Source organism: Chinchilla lanigera, unplaced genomic scaffold (genome assembly GCF_000276665.1).
Source record: "Chinchilla lanigera isolate Chin_1 unplaced genomic scaffold, ChiLan1.0 scaffold00028, whole genome shotgun sequence".
NCBI lineage: Eukaryota > Metazoa > Chordata > Mammalia > Rodentia > Chinchillidae > Chinchilla > Chinchilla lanigera.
Genome location: NW_004955429.1, coordinates 19,792,602 through 19,815,585, shown reverse-complemented (window position 1 = coordinate 19,815,585; position 22,984 = coordinate 19,792,602). Strand labels below are relative to the sequence as shown.

Sequence of the window (22,984 nt, the reverse complement as noted above, 5' to 3'; positions counted from 1 at the left end):
GTGTGTGTGTGTGTGTGTGTGTGTGTGTGTGTGTCCAGGGCTACTACACAGAAGCAGAAGCCAATTGGTTGTTACTGTTGGGAAAGTTAAGCTGGGAAAAGAAAACCCTAACACCAACATACAGTTGCTCCGGAGACTCAGTGAGGCTGAGCTCTATCAAATTCCTCCAACACTCTGTGAATTCAGGGATTTCTTCTGATTTTGCTTTCGCCACTAGCATTTATTTCAGGTCCTCAACAGCATCCCTGCCTGTCTTAAATGTAACTTATGCCATCTGCTGCCACCTGGCTTCTTATTCTTTCAGAGTATGACCCTTTACATCTGCCATGTCTAGGAAATTCTACCCGCTCCAACATCCCAGTTCTCAGGATGACAGAGACTGTTTTGCCCGCCACACCTACCTGCTCCAACTTCTGCTGCCGCTTTAACAGTTCGATTTCCAAGTCAGATTTCTTCTTTTGTGCTTCCTCTTCCTTCTGCTTTATGACTTGGTCCCGCTTTCTCTTTTCCATCACCTTCTGCAATTCTGGCTTATTCTGAGGAGCAAGACCCCTACAAAAGGAGAATTAAGAAAGAAAAGTAACCAAATGGATGCACCTTTCATGAATATAAATATAACCGAAGGGATCAGCCACAGAAAAAAGATCTATGAATTAGCACAATATGACAACTACCGTTACGCTAACTGGTTGACAGGCAACACTGGAAAATTCGCCCACGGGGAAGAGAGAGGAAGTGCATCTTGCCCAGAGTTGGTAAAATCCACCCGCTCAGTGACGAGGCACGGAGCATCACTGTGTGCGAGGCACCAGGCTCCGCAAAGCGGGGGGAGGGCGCAGGATGCGCGGGCCAGGTGGGGAGCAGGGCACCCACCGCAGAGATGAGATGCTCAGGACACGAATGGCTCCACACGGAGTCATGGGGAGGACGCCCAAGATCCTCTGATCTCGGACACTGAATGCAGCCTGGACGCAGGCGGGCACAGAGACTCAGACAGCAAAATGGCCTGGAAACCTCATCCCACCCTGCATTTCTCAGACCTGAAAGAGGATTCTTATAACCAAGGACCTGCCATTCCTCAGGGGCACAGCCTCACAGAACGCCCACCTCCTAACTGCCAGTCCAGGGCTCGTTCCGCCTGCCTCAGCTCAGAGGTAGTTTATCATTTACAAAACATGGAAGTTTTACAAAACATGGAGGTTTCAGGGAAAGCCTCCAGTTCTGAGAGAGGTCAGGTGGCCATTTCAACAGCAGGGAGAACAAAACAGAAACAGGCCTCCGCTGGCAGCCCACAGCGTGTGCAGCAAGTCGAGGGCAGGCGCCAGCACTTTTCCCAGCGTTTCTGTCTGTGTCGAATGCCAGCTCAGGCTCGCCTCTGCTCCATTCCCCTTGCCACTGCTTTAGTATCCTCCAGACTGGGCTTTCCAGGACGCTGGACGAACCTGCCTACCTCTTCCTTATTGTCGTCCATAATTATTAACTCTATCCAGACTCCACCAGCCATAAGTAATTTCAACTTGAAGGTAAAGTTTATGACGAGCATTTAAAATAAAAATGCAACAACCTCAGGATGAAAGCCGCACTGTGGACCCTGAGCGGCACGGGGTGTGAGCAGGGGCTATGTGCACACACGCAGGCCAAGGGCACCCCTAGACCCCGCTCCTGGCACCGGCACCTGCCCCTGCCTAGGCTACTGTGGGGGTGTGCCAGTAACCGTTCTCCCAGCTACGCCAACTGACACAAATGACTCGCTGATCAGGAGGAAGCTCAACAAGTGCTCAGTCAAATAGCAATTTCCAAAATTTGTGCTCTGCTTACAAGAAATTCAATCACACCTACTTCAACTCCTTTCAAGGTCACATGACCCCACCTGTAAACTAATCCTCCATTTCATACTTCCTCAGTAATTTAGAATTGTTTTAAATTCTGGTATTTCTTCTTCCTAGGTGTTTTTTTAAAAGTCATGATTAAAACTGCTTTCAAAGTTGTTTACAAAGCAGAGATTAGTACATTCACCCTCTGATGATAAAAACTAGAGTTCCAGAATAACATAATATTTTTACTTTCCTGATGTTCAATAGCAGACTTCTTGGTTAAAAATAAATTTGGTCAGGTTTCCAAGGAAGTAGATGACTTTTATGATTTAATTATGATTTGCTTTGCAGTTATCAAAACCATACACGGGTACAAAGGAACAGACAAAATAGGAAATTAAAACTTTAATCAGCACAATAAACGCTATGAGTCAGTACTCTAACTGTTCAATTGAAAGTGCCACTAACCATGGGAAAGTTTGTTTTTAAATAATCTGAGTAAAGACCTCAGTTTTATGAGTATTAAAAATCTTCAATGTGGCACTACAGACAGAATTCAGGGAATTAAATTTCAGAAATAAGACTGTTATTTGAATAATTTAAATTTCAAACATTTGTCCTTCTCTATATTTCGCCGGCAAAATTAACTTCAACTACTGTTAAATTCTTCCGGACTATGCAGAAGCCGTACATTTTTGATTTATGACCCCCTAAGCTGGCAGTCCGCTGCAGGGGATGAGCGGGCTTAACTACCACACAGTATTCATTTTCTGCTCAAACTTCACATAACAGCAACAGCAAGATAAAATATTTAGGAACACAAAACTCAAGAAAATGCTGCTTCTATGAAAAATGTCCTGTACTTGTAGCAGTCAAGCAATCACGTAAGTTAAAATTTTATCACGGGGATCAGCTAATTTCCTGTGCTGCACTGGGGAAGCTAAGCACGGCCGGCGTGTGTCTCCGGAGCCCACGGCAGCTCAGGCTGTAGAGACGGTGTGGACGACAGCACGAGCTTCTCCAGCCTCCCCAGTGACTACAGTATTCCCCCTTGCACAGAGCAGCTGATTCTCTCTGGATGGTCCTAAACACTAACAAGTCCCTGACCCGATCAAGTCCTGGTAGCTTCCTACTCCCAAGACCAGCAGATTCCCAGGTCTGCCGTGTGCTCAGGGAGCTACCTGTGACTACGGCAGTGGGCCGAGCCAATCTCAAACACTGTGTGTGGTAAAAACAAAATCAGGTGGCTATCTGTATCTGCAGAGTTTAAAAACGTGAACGATGAGAACACCATTCACAGTGCAGTCTATGCGGTGACGGCCCCGGCAGAGGCCACACACCCGCACCAAGGTAATGGAGAGTCAGTCCACATTCCTCTCCTTCACATCGCAAAACACCTCCCAGTGCAGAAATCCTCTAATTCTGTCCCTTCCCCACGGAGGGGCCTTTGCTTCCGATTTTTCACTATTAAACACAAGGAGGCAGTGAACCTCTGTGTACATTTACATCCTGCTCTTGCACCAGAATTTCTGCTGGCTAGCTGCACAGAAGCAGGACTGCTGGCTAAGCATCTGTGCACATTACATTTTGATGAGTCCTGCCAAAGAGCCCTCCAAAAGACTGCAGCAATTTCAATCCCCACCGCTAGTGCATGGAATGTGCACCCTGGAGGGAATGTTTCACATGATACACAAACCCCTGAGCACACAGAGGGCCTCCTGAAAGCTCCACATTCCTCCTGCCTCCACCTGAACACCAAGCACACTTAAAGCCCTATGTACGAAGCTGCCTCCTCACCTGAGATAGCAGCGGCCAGAGGTGGGTCAGCGCTCAAGCCACCGCAGGACACATTCACCTGCCCACCCGGCCAAACCCCCCACTGCCTGATATTTAGGTGGGTAGGGCTGAGAATATGGACGCATCTGGATTTCAGGCCTTGGTCTTTAATTCTGCAATCTTCTAGTTTGGCCTGCATAACCTACATTTTTGGTTTAGCCATTTTTACCTGCACGGATTCAAACAGAAATACTTCTCTGCAGCATCACTACAACTTCCCCTCTTTCTCTATTGTCCGACAGCAGGTATTTTTGGAAAACTATTTCTCTAAGGCATTTCAGAAAGGTCAACCAACAATGCAGGGAGCTAGAGAACACTGACTTAGAAATGTACAAGCCAAAGAACAAATTTTACGGATGTGTTTAAATAACTAGCTTACTTATTAAAAAAATTATTCTTTATAGAGGACAGACTCTCCCTACGTTGGAAATATTATTTTCTTAAACATCTTTTCAATACTGGTTTCAACTACCAAAACTTAATGCTTCTAAACGCTTTTGAAATTAGTCTTCTTATGCTGCTGAAAAGGGCATCTCATACAAAAAATGAGAACCAGACAAAGATCCTTAACACTCACAGCTAGTTGTTAATGTAATCAAGCAGACGTCCAACGACCTTTAACATGAAACTTAGCCAGGTCCAAAAAATGGCTAACAGAGGAGCGAGTACTACATGCCTGCAAGAGCGCGGGGTCAGTCAGAAGATCTGTGAGTATTTGCCGTCCTAAGCAGGGACTGCTTTTATCTTAAGGTCTCCAAAGAGTAACTTGAAAAGCAATGAACTAACTGCTGCAGACCTTGAGCTGAATGTGCCGTTCTGCAGGGCAAAGGTCAAGTCTCCAGGAAGCTTGTGTGGGGGGTCTCATTCTCCCCCTTCACTTCCTCATTCCATTTTCTAATTTGTACTGCTACTGTATTTACTTCTATAAATTGCTTTCATCCTGTGTTTATTTCTATTCTTTTTTATTCCAAAAAAATTGCTGCACGGTCTCAAGAAAATTCCTCAACTTATTCTGAGTTTTCCCTAAGTCACATTTCAAGGTGGGATAATCCCAAGAGACACGCTGGCTTACTGGAAAGATCACTGGGTAAGATAAAACATGCACGGGTCCCTCATAAATGGCCAGGGACAGCAGACTTTCATTATCCGGTGAACCAATACTCAACACTGGCTGTACTGAACCACATGTGTGTGACGTAATTTATTTGGCACTAAAGTTTAGAAACAAAAAACTGACAGTGTCTCAAAGGTATAGTACACGAGATATAAAGACAAAGAAAAGAAATTGCTTGAGAAGTTTTTACCCTAAAACCAGTTACATTTCTAACCAAGATTCTACCAAGTTAAGATTTTGCCTTGAAAAATCAGTTTACGCCTTCAACGTAGAATGAGACACATTCCTCTCTTTTGACTATGAAATTTGCCTTTTCTTTTATTCCTTTCAAAATGTACCTCTAGACAGACAAGAATCTCTCAAGGAAAACGGGTAAAGCAACAGGAGTCTCCCATGATGCACATGGGGAGCAGCGAAGGTGCCTGACGGGTCATCCCACGCCAGCAGTTTCATGCGTGTTTTAATCCCTCCTATCAACTTTACAGGAACGATCTCATTTCCTCGCACTTCACAGATGAAGAACCAGGTATCAAGAAGGGCACCTCGGTCAAGATCAGAAGGCAGGTCAAGCTAAGTGAGCCAGGACTCGTGTCCTTTCTGTAATTCAAAGGCCATGTCACCGTAGTGCCGAACTTTGAGAGACCAAGTGCCCAAAATGCAACCCAAAGCCCACTTACTTACCACCAAGCGCCACCGCCTCAATTACCCCTGCACACGGGCTGCTGGGCTGTGGGGGCAACGTGGCTCCCGCAGGAGTGTGCCCACTGCAGTGTGTGTGCCCTGGGTTCACCCCTGCGGGCACACCCTTTGCACACCGGTACTTCAGGGAAAGCCTGTGCTGTCCCGGAGTTATAGGGCTGGCGCTGCCTGAAGTGTTCACTGTGTAAGGAAAGGAAAGGAAGACTGGGACATAGAAAGGCAGACGGGAGAAAGGAAGGTCTTCTGCTAGAAAACTTGGGGACAGACGCCATCACACAGATCTGAATGATCTGCAGTGATATCCACACTGTTAATTATGTCTTATAGAGCAGCTGGTAGCCTATCATTCAAAGAGCAAGTATTCTACAAAATTTGGTTTGGTTTTAGCCTTTACTCTGACTTGGAGCCTTTCCACACACTTCCTGGGAAAAGGGCAGTTCGAGCTAAAATAGCGCTTAGAGTTCAACTGAGCGCCCCGCTGATAAGACAATGGAGGCCCACAGGGAGACAGAAAACCTGTAAGTCATAGCTGCTTCCGTTCTGGAGCCTCCTAAACTGAGGCAGACATAGGTTCCTGAATTTTGACTGCTTTCCAATTCTGCAGTCTATTTAAGAAAGTACACTGTCCTGCTTTGCTTTGGATGTAAGAATACCAAATCCACATATTCTTTTTTCTGCTATGCAATACAGACAAGTGACAGGTACAAGCTAAATCACTAAAATGATTAAACTTGCATTCAATTTAATAAATGTTAATTATTAAACTGATGTTCCTTGTCCTAGGAACAAGTACAATCCCGAAATCTAGAAGGAGATGCATTTACAAAGACTTCCTGGGCCATGAGTCACTAGATCTGTTAGTTCTACAAGGCAGGAGTGTGCTCTGAGGGAGAATCGCCTTGAGAATGCCCCCAACCTTCTTTTCATTCAAAAATTTTTAATCTGCTCAAGATCGCACAGTAGGGTATAAGTAAGCCCAGGATTTAAGGCAGTTTATAGAGAGAAACGTTGAAAAACGTAAGTGCGGACAGGGAGGGAGGATGAGACCGGCACAAGCAAGCTTTCTCTGGATACCTGACCTTTGCTCTGCAGCTACAAACTCGGCTTCCACAACTGCCCGATGCTTAACTTGGTCTGCGAGTCTTGGACCTTCCCACAGCGGCCTAGCACTGCGTGGGAGGACACGTGAGTTCTAAATAAAATCTCCTTGTCCTTAAACAAGAGTAGCCTTGCACCCTCAGCCGTCTGCCCTGCCTCATGCCAGCTCCGCTCACTGCTGAAACAGCGCTAACGGCAGCTGCAGCTGCTGCAGGGACGAGGCCGCCGGAGGAAGCCCTAGCTAAACACTCCCTGAAGCATTATAAAGACAACCACAATTCATCGTAGCTATCTTAAAAATCCCGAAAGGAAAACTGCTCAAGAGAGCACCTCACCTTTTTTGATTCATAAGGAGCTCTCTGTGAAGATCCTGGTGGTTCCGGGACGTTTTGACAGGGTTGACCAGTTTCTGGGGTCTGATCAGCTCAGGGTTGTCATCGTCCAGGTAGTCTGGCTCGGCCATGATGTGTCTTGGGATGAGAAACGAGTCCTTGGGGTCACTGTCCTCAAGCGGGCTGTCTGAAGCGGAGAACGGAGAGATGCCATCATGAGGTCTGCTCTGCTAAGACCTGGCACAGGTGCAGAGGGGGTGCCACCCCCGACCCCTGGGAGGTGCTGTCTGCCGGGCCCACTCTGCGGACGTCGCTGAGCGGTCTTCCCCAGTGTTTAGGAAGTAACTGGGGAGCCCAGGAGAGGAGGGGGCTGCTTTCCTCTGTGCTGCCGGTATCCAGAGCAGAGGAGCCCTCTGACTCCACTCGGTCGCTGCCCCTCACACCCTGAGTTCCGGTCACAAAGACGCTCCCTGCCACCACGTCTCAGGGGCAAGCTGGCGGTGAGCAGGAGCACGTGGGTACCGGCCCCAGGGCTTTCCTGCCTCCTCAGCCGCAGCACACAAATCGGCCCTGAAAACACACGAGCCAAGAGCTGGCCTGGGAAGCGCACGGATGGAAGAGCAGAGAACAGAAGCGAGCGGGGAGGAGAAAGAGCCACATCAGAGCGGATCACAGCTCACTCTGCCACTGTCCCCAGCTCCGCGTCCCGGCGGCACGGCTGTACTTTTATCACAAATTGCATCCCGACACCGGGTACTGCTCCCTACGGTGTCTGATCAGGTGTGGCGGAGTCCAGCTATCCCTGGACAACCCAGGATTCAGGGAAACATCCCTGCTGACTTGGAACCCCAAACTCCTGCTTTCACTTGAGGTGATCAGAAACTGTGCAAAGTAGCAGCCGACCTCGGTTACCCAGTGCTTTGGATACGGCGCCTGTGGGTACGGACTGGAGCCCACACTGGACCCGAGCAGCAAGCCTCTCAATAAAGGAACGAGAATCATCACAACGAAACGGGCACACAAAATTTACACTGACAGCAGCATAAAGCTAAAACTAAAGTGAGTGTTCTGATCCCAGAACCTGTGTCCTCTCCACCACACTGCAGCACGTAACATTTTTATGCAGTACCTTTTGAAAATTAATGTGAAAACAAAGAGAAAAAAATTGAAGGAATAAGGCGACTAAGAAGAACTACTGCATCGTTTGTTTGAATTCTTGAAATATCGCTACCCACGCAAGGCTCAGAGTTACCAAACGACAAGGAACAGATGACCAAGTTCCCCAAACCTCCTTACGTACTTGTCCGCACGGCTCCCGTAAGCGAGAATGTGCAGCCCTAGCCCCGTGGAGAGCAGCGAGCCCTGCACGTGGCGAGCTGGCGGGCCCCGCACAGCCGCTGCCCCACAGGCTCTGCGGTGTGCACTGCCCAGCGAGGACGCCTCAGAGGCACTGTGCACACCTCTGGGCAGCTGGGACAGTCTACAGAGTCCACAGCAGTTTCATTCTAGTTAATCAGTAGACACAGGAGGCCCCACGCTTCCATAAAAGGAGGTGTTTCTTGGCCCAAACCACCGATAGCTCCAAAATACCAATTCAACAGAAGAGCGCCTCTGAAGGTCAGTGCACAATGGGGCAGATCTGAATAGGACAGCAGACAGGAGTGGCCACTGCAGCACCCCGCTGAGTGAGGTCCTAAGGCAGGACGACAGACTAGCATTTTCCGGACTTCTCTACAGATTCAGCTCCTTGGAATTCTTCCTCTGGACTGCGGGTTTACATGGGCCTGCGTCCACCTCCTGCTAAGAAGACAGAGGAGCAGGGAGGGCGCTGCTGGAAATGCAGGAGCAAACGCGTCCCTTGTTCTGTTTCCTGGCTTGCCCTTCACAGCTGGGCCTGGGGAAGGGCCCGGAAGCCACAGCCTGAGCGCGCTGTGCAGCCCTCGGGCTACCTGGGGACTGGGCGGCAGGATGCAGCCACTCCCGCTGCAGCAGAGCGGAGTGCACCGGAGCCCGGGGCAGGGGACTCGGGAGCAAGGGAGGGAGGCGGCCGGGGCAGCCCTCTGCGCGCTCTGTGTGCCCCAGCGGGGCCCTACGGGATCTGGGATCTGGGCTTTGGCCACTCCCAGTGGCTCTCCACACTGAAACCGTGATAGCACAACCGCCACCCCAGCGACCCCGCTCATCTCCGTTCCCTCTGCCCACCTTCCTGCCCGTGCCATCCCCCGGGCGCAGCACAGCCTAAACGGACCTCCGTCTCCGTGCCCATGCTCTGCCTAGTGAAGTACCCAGCCGTGCTCCCAGCACGATCTGTCTCCGCCTCCCTCTCGCTGCACGCGGGCCCGCACCGCTCCCTCCACGGGCACGCGGGCCTCTCCCTTCCCTCCCCGCTCTCCAGAGCCAAACCTCACTCGCCCCTTCGGAGCCAGGTGAACGGCAGAGCTCCCGCAAAGCCGTCCCTCGTGCACCAATGAAATACAGTTTCTCTGACCTCTGACATCAGAATTTTCTGTTCCTTTTCCCACAGTCATTGATTTATCACCTTACATTTCGGCAATACATACCCTAAATTTAAGACTTAAGTCTTAATACGTATATACGTGAAGGAATGCCTTCAATGCAAAGACTACATCTGGTTTACCTTCGCATTCCTCAGCCCCCTTGGATTTCTTTGGTGAACATTACTTAAGTGCAGTAACAAAGCAGGGGAGCCCCTGAGCCGGATCTGCATCATGGGCAGAGGCGTGAGCTCACTGAGCACCAGGTAACCCGGAGCCGAGGTAAGGCAGGGCGGACATGTCTGGAAGTGAGATCCCTTGAAGGATATCATTGCATGAAACAGCTCTTCCAGAAGTACACACGTTCTGGTCACACTGCCACTACCGGCCACATCACTGACCCACAAGGAAAAAGCTTTAAAGTTATCAAGTCAATGAAAGAAAACCAGTGAAGGCTCAGCGAGGGAGGAACAAAACCGGCTTGATAGCTTAGACAAAGGTTAACGTCCCTGAACCTCAGTTCCCTGCCTTTAGATGAACAGTGTAAGAACCGACCGAAACGTATGTACATCTAAGTACTCCGTATAATCCCTGGCAACTACAGGCACACTCAATAAATAGAACTATTATTGGCTAAACTATGTTACCAAGATGACTACATACCTTATTTAGAGGCCTGAGTAACCTTATACACAAACCTCTATTTCTCTAGGCCTTGGTTTCTTCCAAAACATGAGTTCAACTGAATGACCCACCGACCTTGTCACCAGTACACTCAATGGTTCTGTGATTCTTCCATGCTGCAAACATAAGAACCTTCTTGAGCCAGATGGGGTGCTACATCCTGTAATCCCAGCACTCTGGGAGGCTGAGGCAGGAGGATCACAACTTCAAGACAAGCCTAGGCAATCTAATGACTTAGCAAGACCCTGTCTCAAAATGAAAAATAAAAAATGAGCTGGGCATGTGGCTCAGTACAAAGGCCCTGGGTTCAACCTCCAGTACTGGGGGTGGGTGTACATTTGGAAAGTATGAAATGGTTCCTCACCCTATCTGTGAGCAACATGGAATTCTAGTGGCTCCTCTCAGAGTCTAGGAGTACAGCAAGAAATCAGACAGAGCCTCTTGTGCCTTGCTTCAGCAGAGGAGCTCCCTGAAAGAGTTTAAGCGGTGGAACACTAGCAGAAAATTTCATCTTAGACAAACACTTACAGCATCCTGAAAACGCCAGTTGAGAATTCTGCATCTAATTTCCGCTAATCAACAAATAGAAGCCATTATTAAATGAACCCAAAGGATAAGGAAATCCCATCCTTGCAGACAGATTTTGAGTCCGTGTCTTCACCCCTCTAAAGACTCATTTTGGGACCTCTGTCTAACCCAGGCGTTTGTGTTCTTTGCTTTCTAGAAGTAAATAACCATTCCCAACGAACATTTTCACAACTGGACTAATAAAACAAATATTCACTGCAGCCAAGTTTCTCTAACATATATTTTTGGCAGAATATACACACATTTCTACACGAAACATGAAACTGAAAAACTAATCCTGGGGCTGGGGATTTAGCTCAGCGGCAAAAGCGCCTGCCTGGCAAGTGCAAGGTCGTGAGTTCGGTTCCCGGTACCAGAGAAAAACCGAAAAAAAAAAAGAAAAACTAATCCTATGAGACTGAAAAATCAGATTTTAGAGATTATGCTAATTTTCATGTTTACCTAAATATTAAAAATCAAATCATACCTACAAACACTAATACTTAAACCCTTTTAAAACAGCCAGCCATTACATGGCAATACATATAGCTTAAAGGTGTACTTACTGTAACCAGTAAATGCTAAAGAATTAAACTCCCGAACTGCTACAACTCATGGAAAGCTCGAAGTACTCCAACGCATTCCTTCGGGAATCTACTGCTCAGGCTCTCTCAGAGCCTCGGGCAGCCTTCGGCAAGTCCCTGAGAAACCACAGCTCAAGATCATAGGCTGGCAAACCCCAGCCCTGGGTCGGCCTGAAACGGGGTAGGCTCTTCTTGGATCCAAAGCAGTCTCCTTTTGCACCCTGAGTTCCCAGACAGGTACGAGAATGATTTAAAACAAGTATCTCTCCCAAATAGCACTGGCTTCACCTAATAACTCCCTCACCTCCTGGCCTGGAGGCAAACCTAAAAATTCGGTCTTGGATCCAGACAGTGACATGATTTGCATTCAAAACATCTGAAAAATGCTCAGGGAGCCTTTGTGACCACAAAGCTCACACACCAACACTTAGAAAAGGCATCCTGGCAGAGCACATCGCACAAGGGCAGAAATGTCATTCTGTCATATTTTGCCAAGTCTCACAGCTGCATAGCAGTGACCCTAAAGATTCCAAAGCATTCATTTAAAACAACAACGTCTTAACAAACTGGATCCCAATATGCTTTTGTACAAATCCCAAGCAGTGACGTTCTTGGGAAAATATCAAACTAATTTTCTCATCACTTTCTCATCCCCCAAAAATGTATTTTCACATCAGGCACATATTCCTTATTTAGAAAACGGAGAAGGAAGGACCAAGACAAGAAACACCCAGGTCAAGAGAAGCTGGCCGGGAAGGTGGGGCTGACCAGTAGGTGGCGATGGTGGCACAAAGATCTGGGTGTCCGGAGCTAGACCACCGAGTCCCCGGTAGCCCAGAGCAGAGCCGGATGCCCCTCCGGCCCTCAGCACCGCTAGGCAGGGAAACCTCAGGAAGGAGTTCCCTGCGAGGCACTGGGTGTCTCCCCAGATGGTGAGCACCCCTTCTCCCACCACCCAACCCAGCTATGCCCGAGGGTAGGCATCATTTTTCCCTGAAGTCTCCAGATGAGGTGGTCTGTTTCCAAAGCAGCTGCTGTAGGTCAGGCTGGCCGTGTCTTCACCCCAGCTTTCTCACTGGGGTGTGATCTTGGACAAGTGTGTCCATCAGTTAAAAAAAAACACTCACTGGTCATTATGAAGAATACATGAGAAATGTATATAAAATGCAGTCCCTAGAACATAATAAACTTTAAACAAATGCCACCTGTTACCACTGTTGTCGCTGGCCATGAGTAACAATAAATAGGTTAGTTAATGATACTTTTACAGCTGCCCCAGCTTACACTGTTATTAAAGGATACGACCAGGATTTGAACTTGAGTCTGGATGACTCCAGTGGGAAGCCCTTAAATAGTCTATACTTGTAGACTGAGATAACAGACAAGAACCGGGTTTGACTTTTAACAGGATGACTTTCTGACTCTCACAACGGATTTCAGAAGCTTTCTGACATTATAGCTTTATAATCCCAAGCTAAAAACATCTTGTAGGAAGTGGAGACAGGAGATAGGAAAGACATCTGCTTTAAAACATGTGCTGTAAGAATGTTCACAGCAGTGCTGTTCCTAGTAGCCAAAATCTAGAAGCAACAACAGGGTGGATACATAAATAGTGGGCACTGATGAAAGGGACGCTACACACCACTGAGAATGAATCGGTGAGAACTACGAGCAACAACATGGCTGAATCTCAGAAATACACACTGAACCAAAGAAGCCAGACGCCAAAGAGCACACACTTGATAGTCCCAGGTACAGAACAATCAAAAATGGGCACAACCTCCTTGGTGTTAGATGGCAGGATCAGCTTATCCCGGGAGCAGGCAGTGAGAGGGAGGCACAAATGGGGCTCCCAGGGCATGGTGCTGTCTCCTGGCATAGGCTCTGGTTACACAAGTGTGTTCACTCTGAAAATTCGTTAGTGGATACTTTCCTGGGACATTCTCTTCTCAGAAGGCAAGTTACACCCAAACAAATGCAATTCATGTTAAGGGCTGGGGACATAACTCAGTGGCAGAGTGCTAGCCTAGCATGTATGAGTCCAGGGTTCAATCCCCGGGACTGGCCCCCCCAAAAATGCTGATTGCTATCTGAATTGGTTTTTAAAATTCAGTTCTATTAAATAGCTGGTAACATTACCACCTAAAAATCACTATCTGCTGCTACATTACTACAATGTTCTTCCACCACGCATCTGAAACAGTGTTCAGTCCATAAATTATATGCTGTAACAGCGAAGAGCACCAGGGCTGGGGACCAGTCCTCCTGGATTAGAATTCTGCCTAGGTCACTTATGAGCTGTAATTTTGATTTGAGTCTTGATTTCCTCAGCTAAGATCAGAGCTAACATACCTACAGTTGCGCAGCTGTTCTACACACTGAAATAACTTATGGAAAACACAGTATATCACACCCATACGCAATACCTGCATGTGTGGCAGGTGTTCAACGAAGGGGAAATTACACCGTCCCAACAAATTAGATCACGAACTCTCTATAACCAGTGCGTTAAAACACAGAGGGCCCTACACAAGTCTAGCAGTTTAGATGGACATACAACTCTAATGGATGGACCCGGTCTGGCCTCCTCATTTTTGCAATCTGGACATGGAGGGGTGACAGAGGGAGACAGGGAAGGAGAAAGGCAGGGAGGAGAAAACGTGATAGGCAAAGCCACAGCACAGGGCAGAGCCTGCCGCCAGAACCCGCAAGGCCTGGGAACTCCTGCAATCTCCCTGGGACAGTGAGTCACTATCCCAGGCACAGAGCACTTACACACATATGAGGGAATCTGTGAAAACATAACATGTCCTTTCACTCCTCAAGCCTCAAGTAAACCTGATTAATGTTTACAAGGCACTCGGCCTCCCACATTCCTTGTGGACTCAACAAACCACCCATTAACAGTGGTTAGAACGCCACCAAAAAGCCAAAGACAGAGAATGGGGGAGAGCTCTCTACAGGCATAGTTTGCCAAATATTTAGTGAACTAGGGACAGACAGTGAAAGCGTCCTGAAGTGCACTGTGATAGTTTACACTTGCACATTTCCACGCTTCTGGTATCAGACAGGAAGTTTACCATGCTGCCTCATTAAGATCAAGTTTCTGCACTATTAACGCACTTATACTCACACCCACTAAAGCGTGTTCATACACACGCAACAGCCATGCAAGAAGGACAAGGGCAGCAGCAAGACCTCAGAGAGCACGACACCAGACTCAGGCAGTGCGGACCCTTCTGCAGCCTGCTCAGGAGGGAGTGATGCTGAGCTCAAAATCTGGGGTAGCTTCCCACGAAAACTACCCCATCAGTCCAGCAATCAAATTCCTTCTGCCTTCTAGTTCCCCGAAGTCATTTCGCTGAAATGCCATTTCCTAAATGAGCCAATTATATCATAAAGCCAAAGTGAAGGCTAAAAAGAAAGCAGTTACTGAATAATCTAGTTTTACTAGAAAGCTAGATATCCAAACTTACATAGAAAAGCTTGAAGACAAAACTTAAGGAGACAATGAAAAGAAAAACAGTCTGGGGTGTAAAAGAAAGAAGTCTCTAAGAATGAAACTAATACAAAGTAAGTATGTCCATGAAGGCTCTGGATCAGGAGAGAAGTACAAAGGCCACCCTTAAACACCCCTGTCCGGGCAGAAGGCTGACCCTCAGGGACTGCTTCCTCGAAGTCACGTCCGGGACACGGCATGAGGCACTGCCTCTGCCCCAGGGCCTCTGCTCTGCCGCTGCTCTGCCTCTGCTGCGGACAGCAATGTGACCCTCACCCTGTGAGGCCCGATGCAGCCCTGGTGACACACAGGACAGCATGAGGCGGTAGCACATCGGAGCCTATGACCCTCGCAGTTCTGCAAGTCCTGGCCTGGTTAGTCTCAGCCGCACCACGAAAACACAGAGTGGTCTGTCAGCCACAGGAGTGCACCAGCGCTTACCCCGCGAGACTGGCTGGGTGGGGACGAATCCAGAGAGCCGCTGCCGGAGAAGGCCTCGGCAAGCATCTCCTGACCAGCTGTTCTCTACGGGGGCTGGCCGTGCCCCCTGGGCTGTTCTTTCAGGCAGAAGGGCCCAGGCTTTTGGCCCTCAGCATCTGTGTACAAGGGCTGCGACCCACGAGGCAGCCAAAGACAAAAGCCACCACTGCATCACTCGTAGGTAATAAATGCGATCCTTCAAACACTCACCGCCCGCTAACAGGCTGTACTCCCAGGATCATCCATGGCCAGGGGATTTCCTCGGACCTCATGGGCATACTCTCCTCCGCTTTGAGCTGGAATCTGAAACCGGTGTCTATCTCCTCCGGATGTGGAAGCCAGCCCCAAAGGCCATTCCTCTGGGGCCTCCCCCAGCCTTCCCCCCAGCTGCCTCTCCCTCCCGGACCAGCAGGTGTCCGGGACTGGCCTGCAGCCCTGCACCGCCCTTCGGCTGGCTGCTGCAGTGTCGCACACTCCTACGCTTCCCACTATGTGAGCCACTCCCACCTCACCCAGCTCTGGGTCTAAACTTCCAACTGTCCCTGGAGAGCTCACCTCAGAGTCAGTAAGCACAGAGCTGAGGTCACCCTCACTCACCGTTTCCGGAGAGCCATGTCGGTGCCAGTCAGTGCCCAGGTTCCGCAAGGACCCCAACGGGACAGGCTAGACCCTGCCCCCACCGAGACACTGACACTGTAGTGCAATCACAGGCTGAAACTACTGCCTGTCAAAAGCAGCAGACGACACTAGGTACAGCCTGCCCACTATCAGAAATAACCCCTGTTCCCCCAACACCCTTACTTTCCCCAAAGCCACCATCACCTCGGCTTCAAACCTAGGTTATCTCTGACCATGTCCATCTCACACCTTGGGTGTGGAACAAACCAAGTATATTTGAAACCGCTCTCCTGCCACTGCTAGAATCCTAGTTCCCACCTTCACCCCTATTCTTGGAACTGTGCAACCGGGTTCTTACTGGACTGCATTCCTCCTCCTGCTCCCGCTGAACCCTCAGCCAAATCCAGGACCTACCTAACCTAATCAGATCAGGAGCCGCCACAGCAAGCACCGCGGACCCCTCAGGACGGAATGATCAAGTGCCTGGCATCCCTTTCAGCTTCCTCCACAGTCGGATCCTCGGCTACCTTTCAAACTTCCATCTCCTGCTCACCAGCACCAACCTTCCGCTCTAGCCAAGCAGGTCACACAAGTCCCACACACCTCTGTCTCCCCGTCCTCCCAACTTCCGCCCTACTGGAATTCCCTCCCCAGGCCAATGAACATCCAGGCACTCTACTAAGACCTCCCTGAAAGCTTGCCTCTGCACGGACCCCAGGCACTCCTCAGGCGAAGGCGCCTCCTTGTGTGAGCTACTGTGGTGTGCCCCCGTGGGTATAATGCCCTGTGAGTTACTTTTCCACGGGGACCCATGTCGTCTCCTCCAAGGACACAGATGCAAACCTCTGCACAAGGGAAGAGCACCTGCATCTTCTCTCCCAGCTCCAGCACAAGCCACCCGTAGTACAGAGTCCCAGGGGCCCTGGCAACACCTCGGGTCTTATTCCCTGTTGCGGTCCCCAGCCTCTAGCCATCTGCCACACTGTGGGCACTTTATAAAATGTACACACTCTATGGCACTTACACTGAAGGATCGCGCAAGTCACTCCTTCCAGGAGGTCTCTGCCAGCTCCCCTCTTCTGTCTCTGCAGGGTGCTGTTAATGCTTCCCTTGGGACACTGAAATCCACATCTATTAAAATCAAATCTGAACTTTTCTTTTCCCTCACAGAAAAGGGAAGGCCTGACTCCTACCCATGAATTATTCTCAGAAACGTCTGTCACATACTTCTCAACTTAATTTGACCAATGGGTGCTCAAACCCAAGCCCAGGGTAGTCCTTAGATGTAGGAAGGGATGAGGACAGGGAGTGCAGGTCAACCCATACTCTGAACAGGTCGCCTGCCTCACCTGACCAGCAGGTGCTCAGAACAAGTTAGAGGGACCCAAATGCGGATTTTTCTAGCCCATAGCGTACATTCTCCCCTGAATAAGGTGGCTCAATAAAATCCTCAATAAAGTCCGCACCATTAACTACTACACCTGAGCGATGGGGTGCTGGCCACAGAAAGACAACTCAGATTGTCATCTGGTAGGAAATAAATATGAGAACACTGACTTCATAAATATTGCCATGAAATAATTAGTAGTTCATTAATGCAGCACATTAGTATGCACAAATCTCTAAGCAGCTGAAATGCTACCCAATTAACAGATTCATTAAGAACGGACTACCCTAAACTCACTGGTTCCAAAATGCCTTAGGCTGGTAAATTACACTCATCAAATAACACTGGGTAGACGACTACTCCAAAGTTTGGATTCAAGAGTGTCTCTCTCTCCTACGAGTAGTAGCATCAAGAAATCTAAAGTTAAAGGACTCTCGATTCTGTCAGTAAATGGTGTTCTGTGACCTACCAGCGTCACCTCAGGGTAAAAGGCACCGTTTAGATTCAGAGTGGCTGTTGTTGCTTTTTAAAAGAAATCACTATCATGTTTCATTGCTACAAGAAAAGTAAGAAAACAATTCTTTGAACTGCATTAAGAAAATCAGTGTGTACATTCTAAAAGCACAGGATTGGACAGATGAAAACTATTCCTTTTTGTTTTGTTGTTTGATAGTGCTGGGGATCGAACCCAGGGCCTCTGCACTGAGCTTGCCCTGAGGGTTGTTTTTTTTGTTTTGTTTTGTTTTGTTTTTAAATTCTTTGGGTTAAGTTACTCTGAGGTCTTAGGGAACCACACACTAGGCTGGTAAATTACACTCATCAAATAACACTGGGTAGACGACTACTCCAAAGTTTGGATTCAAGAGTGTCTCTCTCTCCTACGAGTAGTAGCATCTTAATGAATCTGTTAATTGGGTAGCATTTCAGCTGCTTGGAGATTTGTGCATACTAAGGTGTGTGCGGTTCTGGGCCTGGCCTCCCTGGAGCGGCACATAAGTGAAGTCCTGGGCGCAGAAGCAGGGCAGAGAACCTTAAGCCAGCCACTGCCCAAGGCTGGGCGACTGGGGCTACCTGAGCTCTCGGCTTCACTTCAACCTTGCTGCGTCCATCTTCCTCCCAGGCACCTCAATTCTCAAAAGCGCAACTCTTCCAGAAAAAGTAAGTCAGAAGCCACCAACTTTGTTCCAAGGTCAACTAAAAGGTCAATTCTAAAAACTTCAAACAAACACAACAAAATGTTGTATACAGTGAAGCTCACTTGAAATTTCCTTAGCTGTACGAAACACATGGGCCTGAGGACCCACAATCCCTTACGAGTTAAAGGTTCTGGTCGTAGAGAGAAGCGCAGCTCGTCTGTGCAGCTCCACCACCTGGGCTTACGGGCAACAACACTCTGGCCTCACTGCTAGGGTCAGGTCAACATGCAGAGCTGCTCCCCCCAGATTCCATATACACCTACTCCTCCACCCCGAATCCCTCCCCGGTCCCTGGAAGCCCTCTCTTCCTCCTCTGCAGGAAGCCCACCCTGGGAGTCTCTGGGCAGGGATGCTGAGTCCCTCTCCCAATGTATCCTCACCCCAAGTGCCCCTAGGAGAGTCTCAACTACTGCTCTGCCCAGGCTAGAGAGTGCCACCCAGCCCCAGATCACAGACTTGACTTTACTAAGCAAAACACCAAATCCAGAGGCCTCCCAAGTATCACAGACAAGGAGCCCAGGGTTTTGAGTCCAGACCCTTAAACTTAGCAGCAGCAGTGATACAAACACACACCATATATGAAGGGTAAAAATAAGGCAATGTCTAGTCGCCTCTGTGTAAAGTCACCTACATCAGCATGTATTACAGATTCACATACACACGAATCCCAAAACCTACTGAAATCAGTCGTATTACTTCTCCCCTAGTTCTTCCTGACATTCCTTGCCTTCTCTGTAAAGCCATGCGTATTCTTGTCTACCCCTATCAAAACCCAAGGACACATGAAAAATATGACTAAGTTGACAACAAAGTATTTTTCTCATCCGCTTACATCTAGGAAGTGTCTGTTCTCATAGACAGAAGAAGCTTTTTGCTGCTTCTTATCTGTGCAACTTGTTGGCAGTGTGTGCCAAAAGGTCTGAACATGTGCACATCCTTAAACCCTTGAGGTACCAGTCTGGGTCAAGCGGACCTATCCCTTGCTTTTCCACTGTAAGTTTGTACTTCAGCACTACAGTAGCTGGCTGTGCATCTCAGTACCTCTCCCTGAGGGATACAGGAAGCAATCCACGTGTTTACCCACTGGGTATGACGAACAGCAAGGAGTGCGCACAAGTGCAGAAGTGTTAAAATGAGATTTGGACCCACCTTCATGCTCTCACTGGATTTGTGTATGTTTACCCAAGCGGCACAGAAGGTGCAACAGACTCATGCCACTCCAGGATTCGTTTTTTTTTAAAAAAGTTTCCGTTTGATTTTTCTGGTGGAAGTAGCCCAGTTCAGTTGAGTGGACATGAAAAACCAGATGTGCAAGTTTTGAAGGAGGTCAAAAGTGAGTCGTCAGATTACTCACACAGGGATGATGACGGTGATCCACTATGGCACAGTGCATGTTTTCATAATGTAAGGGTGGCGTGAGTGGATCATGATGAGGATGACTCTGATGCTGGCCATGCGAAATGAAGTTCCTGTGACAGTGAAGTGGAGCAAGAATCCACGGACACCGACACGGGGAATGCAACCTCCTTGATTCAGAGGACTAAGAAAGTAGCCATGTGAGCACATACTTGACTGGTCAAAATGTTGCAAAACGGCCATGCAACCAAACGGAACAGAAGGCTCCACTGTTAGAACTAGGCGTGAAAATACACGGAAGGTCTTGGCAAGAGCAAAATGTACTGGACAGAATGCCAGCACTGCCATTCAGTGTTGGAAATTGTAACAGAAGAAACGCTACAAGACACTGAGAAATACACAAAGGCTGAAATGCAAGTAAATAATTCTGCATGCATCACAGCCATATTCAAAAATATATTTATTTTGACATTTCCCTAGCTGAACTGAAAGCATTCATACGTCTGCTGTACTTAGCCCAGATTTCTCATGGTGATCACAGGAGTGTAAAAGACTTACGGAAAAGAGATGGGTCCAAATATGGCATAAAAATTTATGCCCTTACGGATGCAAAGACTTACTATCTTTCAATTTAGACAGTCATCCTGGAACTCCACCATCAGACCCTTCTTCATACAGTAATAAACTGAACGACGTTGTGGACAGACTTACTGCTCCCATCTCCCAAACTAATCAGAATGTGATATCTGACAGTTGGTTTACTGGTCTCCAACTGATACTGTATTTCTAACAGAGCACAAGTTGCTCTAACAGAGCACTGGAACCATAAACAGGAACGAAGCAGAAATTCTAAATGAAATGTTCCAGTTTCAAAACGGAGAACTGTATAGTACAATCTTTGAATTTCAGAAAGATACAACATTGGCCTCATACATGGCAAAGAAAAGCGAATTGGTACTGCTAATGTCAACACTGCACCATGATGGAAATATTGATAAGGAAAACTTGACAAAATGGATGCCAGAGATGGAAACTTTCAACAACAAAACTGAAGGTTGAGTAGATGTTGCTGAGTTATACAGCAACTATGATGTCACTTGAAACACACAGCATTGGCCAACGGTGTGTCTTACTCGATCCTAAACATGTGTGGCACAAATAGTTCGATAGCTTACAAAGAAAATAACAAGTACAAAATATCACGGAGGAATTTTCTTAGAGGACTGGGACTGGAGCTCATAACAGACCATTTACAGCAGCGGAAAAACAAAATGTTTCTGCCCAAGGAACTATGCCAAAAAACATGGTGGAGCACACTGGTGAGCTGACAGGTGAACAAGCAGCCACAGCATCACAAAGAACTTCTATGACAACAGTAAAGATGTCAAACAAAAAAGACGTCAACTGAGCCCTACAAGCAAGTAAGGAAAACAAAACATACGTGCTATCAGTGTAAGTGGTACTTGGGTATGGAACACGCAGTTCTCATGTGTGAAGACTGCCTTGGGTGTGACAGCTGACGCAAAGCTTATTTCTGTGGTAGACTTTTGTGTTTACGCTGCCGTTCACATAGGTTTTTATTTTTGATGTTTTTGATGTTTGGTGAGCAAGTAAACAGCTGATGTGAAAATGCTAATGTCTATTCTAAGCATACATTACATATTTGATACTGTATTTTATTGAAATCTTATTTCCCTGTTAAGTGCCTGTTGTACAATATAGTAGGAAGCAAACGCCTGACAAAACAAGGAAAGAGGTGACGAGAATGGCCCACCACATAGGCGAGGAAAGCTAAGCACACGTGCTGTCAGCGTAAGCAAGACACGTGCACAGCACACGCTGCTGTCACGTGAAGGCTGCCGGGGCATGACAGTGGAAGCAAAGCTTATTTTTATGGTACAGTTCTGTTGGTATTTCACTGTAGTTCATGCAGGAATTTATTTCTGTTGCTATTTTTTAGATTTTTGTACAGAAAAACGCAGTTAATATGAAACTGTTGGTGTCTATTCTAAACACAGTATATATTGAGTTTCATAATTTATTCCATTGATATTTTATGTTCCTGTTAACTACACATTATAATATAGTAAGAACCTCCTGGCAAAACAGCAAGACCACTGAGATGTCAAGTATGTCCCACAAAAAAGCCAGGAAAGCAAAAGACGTGTGCTGTCAGTGTAAACGTGCTGCTGGCATGTGTGCAGACTGCCTTAGGTGTGATAACTGAAGTAAAGATCATTTTTTTTGTGGAGTGTTATTGATATTTTCATTGTAGTTCATATGGGAATTCATTTTTTTTAGACTTTGTACACCAGAAACCAATCAATGTTGAAAATGTTGATGCTTTTCTATAAATACTCAATAAACATTAAAAACTACTTTTTGTGATATTTTTCCTGTTAAGTACTCAGTGTTTAATATAGTAAAACTCATAAAATTATAATAATTCATCAACAGACATAGTCTAAAGAACAAATGTGGGTCTGACAGACCCAAGTTTATGCGCCTTGATGACAAAATGAGTCTTACACTGCAAGGGCTACACCTGGTAATTCCACTTCTGGGAATGTAGCCAAAGAGATGAGAAGAGACATAAATCAAAACATACATTAACGACATTCACTGCAGCATGATCTATAATGGTGAAAAAATAGAAACTACTTGGACAAATAAAAACAATATAATGAGAATAAAAGACAGTAGTAAAAATGAAAGGGGACATATTCATGCTGCATTAAATAGGAGTAACACACCAGATTCCAAAAACATATGCCCTTTGTTTTGTAAAACAAATGTCCACGTGCACATTTGTGTGTATGGAAGCACAGCACAGATCTTCAAAGTGTCCCAAACCAGCAGCAAGAGCATCACTGGAGAATCTGTTAAATGCAAAGGTGCTGGGAGATAACGAATCAGAATCTCCGGGGACATGCCCAGCAATATTTCCACTCTGCACACCGCGGGCCACACAACTTTTGAAGGAGATGCTGAACTCACCCCGCTGTACAGAGAAACTGAGGCCAGGAGAGGTTACGGTGACTTGTATAAGGCTACAGAGCTAAAACAGCAGCACCACGCAGCTCGCGGCAGTCCATGCGCAGAATCACATTACTGTGCAGCCCCTGTGTTAACCCTGCTCTGTGTTTCTTCCCCTAAGTGCAGAGCCAGATGCAACCCCAGCATTGTCTGGTCCCCTCCTAGAGGATTACACTTCCATGATAAAGT

At 47.4% G+C, this 22,984-nt stretch overlaps 1 protein-coding gene across 3 annotated transcripts in view; it reads right to left on the bottom strand.

Annotated features, from left to right (window-relative positions):
* Positions 1-22,984, bottom strand: part of Fam107b (family with sequence similarity 107, member B) — a 69,574-nt gene that overhangs the window by 2,868 nt on the left and 43,722 nt on the right. For 2 of the 3 annotated variants that reach the window (XM_005387159.2, XM_013515498.1), the window contains 2 exons: positions 6,897-7,080; positions 402-552 (listed from right to left, as the gene is read on the bottom strand). In XM_005387159.2, coding sequence (XP_005387216.1) covers positions 402-552; positions 6,897-7,024 — 279 coding nt within the window. In that variant the 5' untranslated portion in view covers positions 7,025-7,080. Of the gene's footprint in view, positions 1-401; positions 553-6,896; positions 7,081-15,412; positions 15,550-22,984 lie in introns of those variants that run through there. The other variant, XM_013515497.1, reaches the window with a different exon arrangement.